We start from the raw sequence: 16089 nt of genomic DNA on the forward strand, positions 1-16089 counted from the left end.
AATCTTTTCTCTCTTTCTTTACGTACGTACATGTATACGTAGAATTAGGAAGTAAAGTGTTACTTGTAATGCCGTTATCATTATCGTTACCTTTTTTGGTAACAATTTATAATCTTTTTTTTCTATTTGTAATATTAATGATGTCAAATTTACGCACGCGCGCGTATGTAAATAGAAATATTTTATTATAGATATTTCATAGAAATATTTTATTATAGATATTATAAATATTTCATAAATAGAAGATTTCAATCACTGAAATATATAACGTATTTTATACTTTAAGCTGTATTTCAATAATCACTGTCAGTACCAAAAATCTGTAGTATATATAATACTTGTATAAACAATAAATTTTCAGTACTGGCATATTGAAATGCAATATTGTTATTGAATCTCAATAACAATATTGATGTTTATCAACATCAATATTTAATAAAAATTTTTAATAAAATTTGTATTTGTAAATTAGAATCTAAATTGTTATAAAAGATAAAAAATACGATATATATAAAAGATATAAGAAGACTTATTTCTAAAAAATTAAACAAATTAAAAGATAAAAATATTAATACAATAAAAAACACCAATTATAAAAACATCTCATTATATTAATATGATTACAATTTAATAATAATAGGCTAGAACAAAGCACACATGAGATATTAAGGACTTTTTGCAATAAATAAGAATTCAGACGATAAAAGCTAAAGTCATGTTATCTTTTTCTTAATTAGTTGTTAAAAATAAAATAACCTGACCTTAGCATTCACCGTATTTGAATAAACGATATTGCAAAAACTCCCTAATGTTCTGACTTGTTATTAAATTGTATCTGCTGGCTATTAATATAAAGAATTATTATAAAAGATTTATTTGATAAATTTAATATAAAGGAAAGCTTCCTACATAGAGACTATCTTAAGTTTAAAGTGTTAATATGAATTGTTACAATTAATATTTGATTATTAAATAATGTAATTTTTAAATCTAATATCTTACTTTAATATTACAAAAATGTAATAAAAAAAATAAATAACAAATCGTTACTTTTTATTTAATGGTATCCTTTTCAAGTAGCACACAGCGCTTACAAAGCGTTTAAAAAGCACTAGGAAAGTGTATATAAGCGCTTTTTTAACGCTTTGCAGATACTGCTGTGCTACTAAGGATTAATTATAATAAAGTAACTTTAGTTCTCGACTTTAGGTACCTATATATAACAATAAAACCGCCACCAATTAATAGAATCAATTTCTGCATTTATACAACTTAAACAATAAGATTTAAAATTATATCGAAATTATTCAATTCCCTCATTCGCGACTGTGTATGTGCTTACCGTTATATCGGGTGTTCGGCATATAGGCGTACACTTTGTCAGTCCTGTTGAAAAGCGTCAGGAAGAAATCATATTTGCCTATGGCATTGGAGCGAGGTGCTGTGGTGCCTTCTATGATTCGGGAGCATTTTGTCGAATCTGTACTGGTTACTGCTGCGAGCAGCAACAAAACGCCATGGTACACAATCTTGGTATTATACATCGTCTGGAAATAGGGAAAATAACATAACAATACTTCATTCTCATTCGATCTCAACAATTTCGAACGTTGCTTCGTATGTGGCAATACGGATTAAAATCAAATATTTCCACAATCGCGGTCGATGCAGACACGAATCCATACAATTTGCACGATTGAAAAAGCATTTAAAACATTCTGTGCATATTTCCTCGTATTTCTGAAGTGCTCGTGTTTTTCGTTCAAATAATATCGAATATCGATGAATTTAATGAATTGCTACTGTTCTCCTTTATGTTCGTGTTAATAATACTAGTTGTGCGTTGAATACGCGCGGAGTTTACGTTAAAATTTACATCAAAGATTCAAAACATGAAACGACTGGAAATAGGTAAAATTAAAATGCAAATTGGTTCAGGAGAACAACAACTAGTGATTCTTGATCCCTCTCACGTTTGAAGGTACGTTGCATATCCTCACGTTCTTAGTTTCTTCTCCTATTATGCGTTTCAATTAAAATCTAAATAAAAAAAAAAAATATCCCGGCGTCCCAAAGCACGACGTACGAATTTAACGTTTTGCGATTCAATTGCGAGTTGAGCTTACGCTATTGTCAAGATGATTGACACAACATGATAGAGACAAGTGACTTTCTTTTTTAAAAATATTTCGATTTTAGAATATCGAAAAAATAATTACTAGCTAAACTAAAATACTGAAAGTAATCATTAAATTTATTTAGCATTTTATGTACATTAAATTTTATATACAATGAAAATTATTTCTATTACGTGTCTTTGAAAAAAGTCATATCCAAAGAAATAATTTTGTTCACAGATTCAAATTGAAAATTCAGACAATAAAAATCTATAACGATAAAAGGACAAAGAACTCTAAGATTAAAGACTGATCGCCTGAATCTTCAATTTGATTTTGCGAACAAAATTATCTTTTTGGATATGACTTTTCAGAGGCATGTAATATAGATTTTGATAGCAATAAAAGAACAAAGAACTCCAAGACTGAAGATTGAAGACATGTCGAAGTTCTCCATTTGATTCTGCGAAAAATCGATATCTCGTGCAAGACAATTCAATCTTTAAATTAAACGTCATTTTTCGATTTTTCGAATTTTCGAACATTAAAAAATTAGTTTTTTCAATTCTTTATACGTTTAAAACAGAGAATTATCTATAAAAGAGGTTAATTAAAAAATTAAAAATTTGAAAGATGTAAAAACTAATCAGTTCGAGTTTGAATTTTCGAACTAAATTGCTTCGTTCTAACTGTAACAGCAAGCGATCGTGATTGCAAGAATTTGCAAACGTGCACGTGAGTTCCGCAGACTAGAGCGATGCCAACACGTGAGACAATTGTCCTCACAGTGACCATGTGTTCGATAACAAAGCGTTGCTGAAAATGCATCGACACTGAGTCACTCGGCAATCTTGGCAGAATCTTGGCGCCGAAACGAGTAGAGCCGTTGAGCTTTTCCCGGTTCATTGAACGGGCACACGTTTGAAACATCTAATAATGTGGTAGTAAAGGTGAGACATAAAATATCACTGAAGCAGATGAACAATTTAAGCATGTCTCAATCTTTTTTATTTCTAATTCGGAATTAAATATTTATAAATAGAATATATTTGTGTTACAATTCAAATATTTATATTAAAGATATTAAAAATTTATTTAAAGATCTTATAACAAGAATATTCATATTAAAGTGATAATAATATCAAATCAATATCAATATAAAAAATATATAAATTAATAATGTATAAATAATGTTAACAAATTATAATAAATAATGTAAGAAAGATGAAAATTAGAATTTATTATTTGTTTAAAGGAATAATTATATATGAGTAATATAAAAGTATAATATGAAATATGAAATAGTCTTTTAGTATTTTTTATTAACGTTAAAATAATTATTGCAAAGCGAAAACAAAGAGAGAGAAATAGGTACACATTTATTTAAAAACCATTAATTATAAATAAAGGAGTGCACATTTATTAATGATTAAAGAATATTAACTCTCTAATATTTTTCAGAAACGGTAAATAACTAATTATACAATGCATTATGGTTTAAATAATTGAAATGTGCGAAATTCATAAAGTTTCGTAATTTTTGCGATCTAATGGAAAATTTAATGGAAAAATTGATCCATGCTGAAAGTTATCATATTTAAGTCACAAGAAAAGAGTACTTATGTACATTTATTAAAAAAAGATAATCGATGGGTGGAAAGAGGAGATATAATTTTTTATGTTAAATACAGGTATTAATTTAAAAAATTTTAAAACATAACTTTTATTAATATTCTTTATTAATATAATTTTATATAAATATAAAATTTTAATGACCATAAGTTTTACGACCTCAAGGAAAATACCTTTGGTAAATACCCTGTACATCTATATTGATTGAATCTTGCCACCTCGTAATGCTCCGCACGATCGTATCGATATGCTAAACGGAAAACACGGTACTTGGACGCTGTGCGACATGTTGATCCACGAACATCACTGGCCTTTAATAAGCTGGTTAACCATAAATCTCAAGCGCCTAAATATATTGCGCCAAACCGGTGTATATAGGGCATGGTATTTCACTCTGCCTGGCGTTCTGCCACGTTCGTTCCCTCGGTCATGGAACACCAACAGAAACTCAAACAATATCTACCAAGAGACGCGATCGCTGTTACGGTTTTCCTGTAGTTGCGTTTGCATTGCCAAAATTATATTGTTATGTATATTCGATTTGTTTACGAGAGATTTGAATGACAGCGTTAAGAATAAATTATTGAATTACTGAAAATCTGTAATAGTACATGTAAAGTGAATTTATGTTTTATTACATACTTGTATAGACAATATTGAAGAGACTGTACAGATCTCAAGAAATATATTATAAATCTGTAGATTTATAAATTTATTAAAGATACAATGTGAGGTAATCGGACTCTTTGGATAAATGGATTGACGAAATTATTGATATAATTAATAATAGATATTCATTTAACAATATTCTGACAATTATTAAATAATCGCATCTACTAACAAATTTTAATAAGCATTTAATAAGATTTATTAATATAGGATATCGTTTTTCATTTACAAATGCATTAAGAGAATTATATTATCAACGATTGAAAAACTAATTGAGCGAATTATATTTAACGAAAACTACGTTTATTTGTATTGACAAATGTGCGCAATTATTAATTAATTCCATATAATTAAGCTGTTAAGCCTTTCATTAGTGAATCACAAATTTTCGCTACCGAAACAAGTAAAATTTCAGGTAAATAATAAATTAATACCTCCCATTTTATCCATTTATGATATATATCGTCAGTTAATATCCGAATGATTGATTTGCGCAGTAACATCATAATTGCGACGCACTTTTAACTCGATGAAAAACGTTTCTAGATAATTAATTTGGCAATTAAATGATTAAACGTACAATTCTAGAGATCCACATGTCGTATTTCTGATCTAATCGTTATACTTTATCATTTATACGAAAGTAGAATTCTACCGAGATTTTTATGTAATATTAATATTCGACCTCTCAGGATCGAAGTTCAATTCTGAAGTCGTTAACGATTAATTAAATGATGTTACCGGTTGAATAAACAGCAAAAGTCATACGAGGAATGACAGAACGAAGGATGATGAGACTTGGAGAGACTCATATCAAGGAAAGTGTAACTCCGACGACGGATTGCCAGCCAACGATGTCAATATGTTGGGATCTAGGACTTTAGAAGAAAAACGAGAGACATGATGAATGGAGCGAGGACCTCATCGGCGATATTACGACGATCAAAGACGCGAATGGAGTGCTTAGGAAAGATAGAGAGGCGTATATTCATATCTTCATCAAATAGGTGACTCAATATTTAACGGTGTAGGTATATTCCCGTATATATCCGTAATAATTTCCATCGCAACACGTATTATATCCTGCTGTCATCGGAGAATTTCTTGCTCCTTTTTCATCTTTGTCTCCTCCTTTCTTTTATTTACTTAAATGTATCTTCTACGGAAAATCGCGATCCGGAGATTTTATATCGTTGTAAAACACGTTCTACTTTACTGAATGCTTTCCGAAGGAAATTGCGTTCCTGACATTACTGCTTGACAGGATATTTTTCCAATATGCGACCGTTATATATCATACTTCATGAAATCATACACTTTGGACACGAATTAACCTTTTTCAGATTTTTTTTAGTTTGAAAAGGAATTAACAACTATAATAGTTATATGAAGTATTCTTTGTAAAATTACATCAAAAAGATAATTTTTGATTTTTGCTTTGCTTTGTGATATTTTTTGTCCTATAATTTATCATCTCTAAACAATTTTTTTTTAAAAAAGAAAAAATGCGTGCCAAGTACATAAAAAAAGGTATTGAATATTATATCCTTTTTAAAATCAAAAACGTTAATTATCTTATAATAAGCAGTTTAAATACAGTTATTTAAAAATTAATTATTCAAAGATGGATATAAAATCAATACAATTAGCCAAGTACCTCATTACTCAAGACCTCGAAAAAGCTTATCCGTAAAAAACCTATTAATTTTAAAACACCTAAAACGGACTAGAAGTGACTAAAGTGATCAACTGGATTATTCACTATCATGTAATTGGATTGAAATAATCGATGATTCCATCAAACTTTAAATGGATTTTTTAACGAATTAATTTCGATCAAGTTATTTTGATATTTTTGGCATTTTGATATTTTTGTGTGTTTTAAGAGTCGATATAAATGCACATTAACAGCATACTTTTATGAATGCCTGTCTCACCCAGCTGTTGTTCGCTTTTCACGCGGAAGGATGTAAAAAACTCTCACTGAACGATAAAAGCTGACGTTTTTTTTTTGTCAATCTACATCACCAGCATCGAGCGTATAAAGGTCTATAAAAAAATTTAGGGTATCCAGCTGTTCAGCAAGCGTTTCCGGATGAAGCATTGATTTTCTGCTTGAAATAGTCGCGGCCGATAAATGCCGTCATTGGTGCTATTTCGGCTCATCGAGATGCTCGTCGCGCATTGATGAACGACCGAGCCGCAACACAAACTCTCATTGCCAGTACTGATTAAATAAATACAATAAAAATTCTAAAGTACATAGAAAAAAAGAGAACGCACACTATTCACTGAACAATTCATTTCATTAGCGGCTATCAGAATGAAACGATTCAACAGTTATTTAATTACTGCCTTATCGATTTGAACTGTTGCTCTGTTAATGCTCGTCAAATTATACTTTAACGGGTGCCTTCAAAGAGCGTGCTATCAACGCTATTATCTCATTCTATCTTTAGCGTCTATTAGACGTATAACAAGAATAGAATAATAATGCAATAGTGTTCCTCGAACACAGCCAACAAGTCATGATTTGAAGATTTTAATACATTAATCAGTTATATTATTAAATATATCTTTACGTTAAAATTTTGAATATTGTGCAATACCTGCCATTAATATATGACAGTATTTTGCTATATATATAGATATATACTCATAATTTTTCAAACTCTATAACTCACTAAAACTCTTAATCTTTTTGGAGTTTGGCGGAATTTGAAATTCAGAGCCTAGAGATTTTCGATCAACATTTTATGTCATTTTATCTACTTTCTTTTTAATCCTAGACTATTGATACATAAATTTTACGTATAAGTAAACGACGTTATTGAACGCTAAGCTTCAGTTGTCATCAGAATAAGTTCAATCTGTCGTGCTAAAAGCTAGGCTTTTAAAAATTCTGTCCATCATATATCAGTTTGGACGCTCCGATAATCAATAATATTATAGAGTCGTTTTAATTTTTTATACAATTTAATACAATTTTTTGTGTTATTGTGTATTTTATTTAAGTTTATATATGAGAAAACACACACACACAAAATTGGATTATATATATACATACTCTACATTGAAAAAAATTCCTAAATTTAAATAATATTTTCTTGAATAATAACTAACAATAAGTAAACATTTCTTTGCTGCAAATAAATATTTACATAAAAAAAGAAAATAATACTTAAATCAATTGATACATATTTACGTTTAATAAATATTTATTTGTAATAAGCAAATGTTTACTTAACACTATTCAAGAAAATAGAAATGTTTAGATTTAGAAAATTTCTTTTCCCGTATGTATAATTTCAAGATTAAATTTGATAGTGTGCTCATTCTTTCTTTCTTTAAATTAATAATTTGATTATTTGCGTTTACAAAGACCTAGATTACAAATATTTTGTTATTAAAAGTATAAAATGCATAAAAAGTTATGTGTTACATTAACTGAGAGGAGGTTATATTTATTTATATGTAAAATTTACGGTATTGATAACAATACTATATCAATAGTATTTTACAGCTCTAGTAACGATTATATTAAAGATTACCACTATAAAAATGGCGCCAAAATGAATGTCAATTGAATAATGTCTCAATATCATTTAACAATTCGCGGGAGTTGCAAATTTTCGACTAGCCAACTTGCAAGAAAAGTTCAGCGCAACACGTATTCCCGACAGCACTCATGTAAGAAGCAAAAATGCACTTCTGCAGTCATTGGCACTGAAATCACCGCGATTCGATCGTTTTTTATCCGATTTATCCTCGTTACATCGCGGATGTAACCCTTGCGCGCCTTTTATGCTTCCTTTTTCCGCTTCCCACTGTCCTTATCTGTTCCTACGAAGCAGTCTGGCAATACGTTCGAATAATGTGCCTAGTCGTGCGTAAGGAAAGCACTCTGCACGCCTGACTAGTCAACGACCCGATCGAGCAGAAGCGCCAACGAATATTTCAATCGGGACGTGCAATTACACTTCATCATTAAATGTCCATGAAATATAATCAAACGCTGCTACAATTTAAACAACACACTTACGCGTGACGCGTACATTTCTTGTATATTTTTCAGTTTATAAGTTTATCCAAATTTTATTTCACAAAATACGTACGCATTGCCGGACCTTATTTCTAGTATTTCTGCCTTTCGACACAAATTGCAATAAAATGTACATTATTATTCGAATTTCATTCGGTAAAGCTGCAGGCAACTGAACCAGCCTTTATTTCAACCAAGAATAAAACCCACAAGCAATTACACGAAAAAAATACACAAAGGTTGACTCGAAATGCCCAGCAGCGTGGCCTGTCAATCATGAAAAGAATACTGTTACGTTTCGTGCTGAATATATCTGTGCGCATTTCCTCCCTCTTTCCTTTTCTCCCTTATTTTCTTTCTCTCTCCCCTTACGAGATGGCATCTTCAGAAACGCGACACAAAATTGTATCCTTCAAAGATTCTCTCGTTATGGGTACAATTGAAGATACTCGAGTGGGTACTTACCGTAATGTCGTTCGGAAGTACAGCTTACGTAAAATTGTCTTCTGCCCTTTGCGCCAGTCACGTGCGTTCTCCAACGCGGCAGGGAAACACACCCGTAATACGTCCGCCACTGCCGCGGACCTCCGGCTGACTGAGCCATCTGACCGGGCTGTTACTACTTCAGGCGGCCGAGCGTGCGCAGCGCACGACGTGTTTAGAGTTTTTTTTCTTCTCGATCTTAGGACGTGTTCTTAATTATTTTGATTTCATTAAAGCAGTTTACGAATTTTTCCTCAATATACGGCGCAATACGAAACGCTTCCATAATTTTATCATAAAGTGATTGTTTGCTAAAGTAAAGTGAGTACTTGTATATGCCATTATATCTTTTTCTAACTAAAACTTGAAAATCTATTGCAACTTATTTAATAAATAAATTTCTAATAAAAATAATTTGTTCTTTTTTAGCAAAAAGTTTAAATCCGATAAAATGGACGTTATAATGAGTTTTTCATTAATACGTATATCAAAATCTGTCGAAGGTTTGATGTACAATTTATGATAATTTGTGAAAATGTTTATCAATAATTTGAAATTTATCTAAAACCGTCCCTAACAGCACAGACTTCCAGGGAACGTCCATATGAACATTCCAAGGATGTACTCCAGATAAAGTGTACTATTAGGGGTTTTACCTAAGAAATATATATTTCTGATAATAAATAATCGGATGTATGTTTTTCCTGGATATAAATTTATAAGTAAATGCGGAACGCATAGATAAATTTTGTAATAAGAAAAAGAGAGAAGAGAGGCTGCCATGCTTATTTCTCCTATGACACGCAGTGATATAAATTAACATTACTGCAGCCACGTGGCAATTGCAATCGTAATTTTAGAATTTTCAATTTTAGACATTCTCATTTGTAGATCTCATGAGAGAAAGAAAACGAACAATTATTTGTAGAAAAGTTTTGCATTACGTAAAGTATCTCATAATAGAAATTTATTAGATATTCCTAACGATTTTGTTGTATCTGTTGGTTATTTGCGATCAGCTGTTCCAAACTTTAAAAGGATTCTAAAGTCGTCTGTTTTATCAATTCAATACAACTTACACATATACGATTTACGTATCATTGACACGTCACTACACATTAACTACATCAATATCGCACGCACACATGCATGCAAATTTTCTGACTTATAATCTTTCATATTAGATATCTAATGCCCATTTCCACCAATGTAGATTAACTTTAATCTCGGTTTAACTTACTCTTCATTTTTAGTTCTAAAGATTAGAAAAAGACAAAGAGTAAGTTGAACCGAGATTAAAGTTAATCTACGTTGGTGGAAATGGGCATTAAACTAATTCTAAGAATTCAATATTGTTTGTTCATGTAATATTAAGTCCAAGATTGTTTTACCAAGATTGTATACAAAGTATATAAAACTTACATAGCAAATATTGTTACGAGTCGACATCAGAAGCTAGCAATAAAACTGTAATTTTTCTTTTTTTTTTCGTCTTTGGCATAAAGTCAACTCTCTGATTTGAATTACATTATACTTTAATTGTGGAAAAGAAATTTTTAAACCTATAGTACAGAGTGTCCAGCAAATTTTGACAAAGCGCTCGTGCGTAGATAGAGCAAACTAAACTGAATCGAAAAGTCCTCTAATATTTGACAATTTTTAGTAATTAATATCTTGTTAACTATTGCGAAAATTGCAAAATGGTAGAGGATTTTTCGATTTAGTTTAGTCCGTTCTATCTATATATGTGCACTTCATCAAAACCTACCGAACATTCTGTATATATAAAAGCAGTTAGAAAGATACTTATTTAAAAAATAATCAGTAAAATAGATGATTTCAAGATTCCTTTAATAAATATAAAGGGTTAAAATGATAAGCTATACTTTATTTGCGAATGCAAAAACTACCACTGTTTTTTCTCTAATTACAGAAATTTAACATGAAATTTTACATGGAAAATAGTAATTAATTACTTATTTTGAGTGTAATTAAAAATACTTTTGTTCAATACATTATTGTTCAATACATTATAATTAGTTTTTTAACATTAAAAAAACTAATTTTTAGTACAATATTAAATTGGTCTGTATTAAATCGAATTTCTGTAAATATCAGTTTTTATCTGTTATACTCTCAAAGCGCTTAATCACTTTTTTAATAATTTTCCCATTTTCCAAAGCGTTTGACAACTTCATCAATAACTCCAAACGTACAAAGTTATTGCCAATTGCATCATATTATGAAACGAATCACAAGTTTGTTTTTAAAATGCGTACCAACAATTAATTCACCGCAATACGTAGAAAAGACTAAATTAAACTAATTAACTTGACCTTGTCCACTAATGAATTGCTTTATTTGTTTGAGCACGAAACTCTTATTTCAATTTTTAGCAATTGAAGTGGCGCCGTTTATTCATCATAATCCTACTGATTCTGATAAATGTATATTTTCCAGAAAGCTCTCTCAGAAACGCTTACTAAATGCATGTGCACGTTTTGAAAAAAAGCATGATTCATTCACTGTTGATAATATTGCTTTACTTTCCGATAAATATTTATATCATATCAATGAATTCATAAAAAAAAAACCGTTTTCTCGTTTGTCCTCATTTAATTTCCAGTTTTATCTCATTTTTAATTTTTATATTATTGAAAGAGGAAAATTAAATTCCAACTTTCGTCGTTAATATTATAATATTTTTTTCATTATCTAGATTTTTTAAATACAGCGTGAATTGATGGTGATAACCGGGAAGAGGATAATTTTGTATGAAAAAATAAGTCGTAAATGTAGAATAAAATTTTTTCATATATGATTTTAATTTCTAGTAAATTGACTTTAATTATTCGTCGGGTACGGATTTAATTAATAAATTAAAACATTAGAATACGTTATAAGCATTTACAGACATTTATTTCGAAGAGTGGAATTGAGTATTTGATAGAACGGGCAACAATTATATTTACAAAATAATAAAATTCATTGGGCGTAAATATTCTGTTTTTATTATTCTCGATTAACCACTATAATAAATACAAAGCAGAGATAATAATCTACAGCGAAATTTATTAAGTTGAAACATATTAATGTGCATACGTACCCGACGAATATTTAAAATCGAATATTTAAAATCGATTTTCTCGAAAACAAACCTCATATGCAAAAAAATTTATTATTATTTTATTTTATTATCTCATATTTATTCTGCGTTTCCGACTTATTTTTATGCAGGATTGTCGCTTACCGGTATCATCAATTTACGAACACCATGTATAATATCCCTACAAAAAAATCATTCATTTCCATAAACTCTGCATTTTAATTTAAAAATTATTTCGAGAATATTTTATAAATTTAATTAATAAAACTGATATGTATGCTGTAAAAATATTTTTAATCGGTTTTTAATCGCAGTTATGTATTTTATCATTACAGTATTAACGTTGCACAGACGTCCAACGTAAAATTAATCGCGATTTCGAAACACCTCGAAGTCGTCGACTGTCTCACGTGAACCAATGTTAATGCTCGGTCATCTCGCTGCCCAACCAACAAGACTACGAAATTAAAACTCTCCTCGAAGTCATCCCTTTCGAAAGTTTCATAGATCCATTCGCAAATCCAACTGTCACCCATCGCTCTATATTACGTGAAAAGGAGTTGAAATAATGCTGAGCGAAGCAGTCGCGACAAATTCTTCAGGTTGTTTCGCATCTCTTGATACACATTGATATCATTGATATCATTGAATATTTGTAAATTATAACGTAAAATAGAAAAATTGTGATATGTAATAGCAATATTGTTGTGAACTCAAAAATTTTCTTGTTCATATATTGGTAGTATCTTTGTGATTATGAAGTAAGAATTGTAGAAAAAAATCGAAATAATTGACGCTGTATTACTTTCTTTTTGCTTTTATTGTCTTTCAAAATGAAAAATAATTATAATAAAACAATCATAACTAATTAATCTATTGAGAAAAATGCACTATATTAGAATTAAATATAGTTTTGATTTAAAATAACCTCATTCTAAAATGATTCGAAATTATAAATGATTATATTAAAATATTATACATAGCAAAATAATATTATACAAAACAAATAAAAAAATATTGTTATATTGCTATATTAAAATACTATTATATTAAAATATTATAGGTTATATTAAAATAATGATGACTGTCAATGCGTAATCAGAATGCACTCTCCGCATTGCATTTACAAATATATTCTCTTTATGCGCATCTTTTTAAGCCCGCACGCGATGATTTTTTCCTACTTGATTTCTAATTGGATCTACGTTTTGCTACTGTATTGATTGCAGTGTTAGTATTGGAGCTGATATGATAGCAAATCGCAAATCCAGCTAAAAATCCAGCAGGAAAAAAGTCAGCTTCGTGTACCGTCGGCTTTATACTTCTTGCATTTGAAAAAAAAAACTATATCTTTGTGATATAGAAGGAAAAAAAATTGTAAAATACAGCTAAAAGTGTAAATTGTATAACATACTTACTGTATTATTACAGTAATTGTTTTAGTGAAGAAGAGCACATATTTATTTATGTTCTCGTATCCTTCTAGAAAAAGCGGAAGATCTATCATCAAATACTTCAAAAAAATCAACATTGAGTACCGGAAATAAAATTAAGAGTAGAATTCCAACAACCCATTTCGGGCGAAATGGCATGCAAGTACGTTAATTATTTGGATTAACTATATGGGTGCTTTCCATTTGATGACACAAGTCGACACAAGTCGACGTTTTATTCTTCTTAACATTCAGAGAGTGACAAAGATAGAACGACACTTGTTTCAACTTGTGTCATCAAATGAAAAGCACTCGAATAGCTTTGTCTATAATATTAGAAGATTACAGATGTATCCAGAGCCTTCCAGAGCTAAACCAAACGCATCTAAACGTTAATATTCACAATAATTAATCTTAATTCAAAATAATTATTTGTAATAATTTACGAAACGAAATTTTTTTATATATTTGATTATTGCCTGTCAAAAACATCTCTTCACAGGGCGACTCATCGAGTCATCCAACAAATGAGGAGACTTCCAGCGGGATTAGCTCCAACAACAATTCCGCTCGTCGACCGAGCGTGAAGATCCTGAGTGCGCCACCGTCTAAAAAGAATGCGGCTTCCGCGGAAAAACGTCACTTGGAAATACAATATAGTTCAAAAAGAGCACGATATGCGAATCTGAAAAAGACGCTCCTCGATAAACAAGTAACTGTCGGACGACAATAATTATTTCTAAAAACGACTTCCTGTGCATAGTAGTTACGCAATTGTAAATAGTACAGGAATTTTTAGAAATCCTTTTCCTTCTCGAATGTATGAGATCAGAGATTTGAGCGGTATATATAAAAGGAGTACACGGAAAGGACGATTTTGCTGAATCAGTATCCACAAATTTAGCTAGATACTGATCTGAAAATAATTCTGTTGGATCATCAAAATAATTATGTAGAACGCTCAAACGTTGGTAACAATGCTGCAAAAAGTTTTGTTATTCTAACAACAATTATATAGGACATTAAACTGGAGTGTTTAAATGTCCTATATAATTACTTAATGGTCCAAATTATAAAATTATTTTTAGATCTATATTTACCTAAGCAGAGCAACAAGTCATTATGATATTAAAATGATGTCAAAATGGCTCCAAAATGATTATTAAAAAAGTCATTTTTCAATTCATTTTAATATCATTTTGACGTTATTGTGACTTGTTCTGCTAGTTTTTAGATACTTCAGTAAAACCATTCTTTCCATTAAATGATATTCTTCTCCGTTGCATGTCTTCAGAAAATGGTGCAAGATCTGTACGACGAGATGTCGAGTCTGCGGGAGAAGATAATCGCGGTCGGCGGCAAGGACCCTGGCAAGATCGAGGAGTTGAGATCGCCTCAAGTGGAATGTCCCAAGCAAAACCCGCCGACGGCGATCGACACAAGTTCACCGTACGAATGCACCGAGCAGCGGGAGCCAATCTGCATGGACGAGTCGGTAATAATCGGTATGTCGCTGTTGCAAAATCAGTTGCGGGATCTCTGCGACCACTCCCAAGAGATCTGTCAGCGTACCCTGGACAAGAGCTCGTCGTTCGCGTCCCTCGTCAAGTTTTGGCTGACAGAATCGAGCCGACAGGACGAAATGGGCAACGTGTTGATCCCGGTGAATTATTCGGAGGTGGAGGCACGGCAGGCGAATTTCATGCAAGACAATGAGGAGATAAGAACGCAGCTGGACGATCTGAGAACAATTCAGAAGGACTTCGTCACCGAATTTACGATGAGATCCTCGAGTCTGCGTAGCGAATATGACAATTATTGCGAGCGTGTCAAGGAGGAGCGGCCGAATGTCGATCGCAGGGACCTGTTACAGGATCAGCTGAGTGTCGCTTTAGAGGAACTCAAAGCGGAGCGTGACAAGGCGAATCAAGGGAAAGATAAGACGAGAATGATGGAGCTTCATATGCAAAAGGCGCGGGCAAAGATTCGCGATTTGGAGGGGCACGTGGCTAACGAGGAGGTGAAGACGCAACAGCTGCAGAATAGCTTGAAATCATTGGAGGTTCAGTTGAAGCAGAAGGATCAGGCAATGGAGCAGAGGGTGAAAGATATGCACAAGGCGATGAAGAGCAGCGAGGGCCTCATAGCGAAGATGGAGAAGCAGCGCGACAACTTGGAAGCACGGTTGTCTTTTTAATCTCGCCGAATTCTTGATAATCTCTTTTAATCTCGAAATCTTAAGAAACTTAAGAAAACTTTAAGAAATATAAAAGCTTAAGGTAGGATGGGACAATTTCAAACATTATATAATTCTGAATAAAATAAGATTTAAATCCAATTTTCGAGGTCCAAGTGTTTTTTTTCTTATTTGATGGTATCCTTTAATATACTTTAATATCATATAATAAGATCAGTTATCAAATTTGACCCTCAAAATTAGATTCAAATTAGATTCATCTTTTATTTTATTTAGAATTGTACATATATGTTCAAAATTGTACTTCTTATCTTATAACAGATCTTACAGATAAATTAAGAAGAGTTTTATTTTTTATAAAATTAAATTCCTATTATATATATATATATATATATATATATATATATATA

At 31.0% G+C, this 16089-nt stretch overlaps 2 protein-coding genes across 4 annotated transcripts in view; one reads left to right on the top strand and one right to left on the bottom strand.

Annotated features, from left to right (window-relative positions):
• The window catches only part of LOC108750347 (spondin-1-like), a 43064-nt gene extending 34022 nt beyond the window's left edge, over positions 1–9042 (bottom strand). For all 3 annotated transcript variants that reach the window (XM_018489739.1, XM_018489740.1, XM_018489738.1), the window contains exons 1-2: positions 8926–9042; positions 1343–1547 (exon numbers count right to left, since the gene is read on the bottom strand). In XM_018489739.1, coding sequence (XP_018345241.1) covers positions 1343–1544 — 202 coding nt within the window. In that variant the 5' untranslated portion in view covers positions 1545–1547; positions 8926–9042. The remainder of the gene's footprint in view (positions 1–1342; positions 1548–8925) is intronic.
• Positions 9043–12392: 3350 nt separating this feature from the next.
• LOC108750343 (synaptonemal complex protein 1-like) overlaps positions 12393–16089 on the top strand; it is a 7688-nt gene continuing 3991 nt past the window's right edge. The window contains 4 exon segments of the mRNA XM_018489733.1: positions 12393–12651; positions 13536–13645; positions 13985–14194; positions 14777–15699. Coding sequence (XP_018345235.1) covers positions 12618–12651; positions 13536–13645; positions 13985–14194; positions 14777–15699 — 1277 coding nt within the window. The 5' untranslated portion in view covers positions 12393–12617.

Source organism: Trachymyrmex septentrionalis, unplaced genomic scaffold (assembly GCF_001594115.1).
Source record: "Trachymyrmex septentrionalis isolate Tsep2-gDNA-1 unplaced genomic scaffold, Tsep1.0 scaffold36, whole genome shotgun sequence".
Taxonomy (NCBI): domain Eukaryota; kingdom Metazoa; phylum Arthropoda; class Insecta; order Hymenoptera; family Formicidae; genus Trachymyrmex; species Trachymyrmex septentrionalis.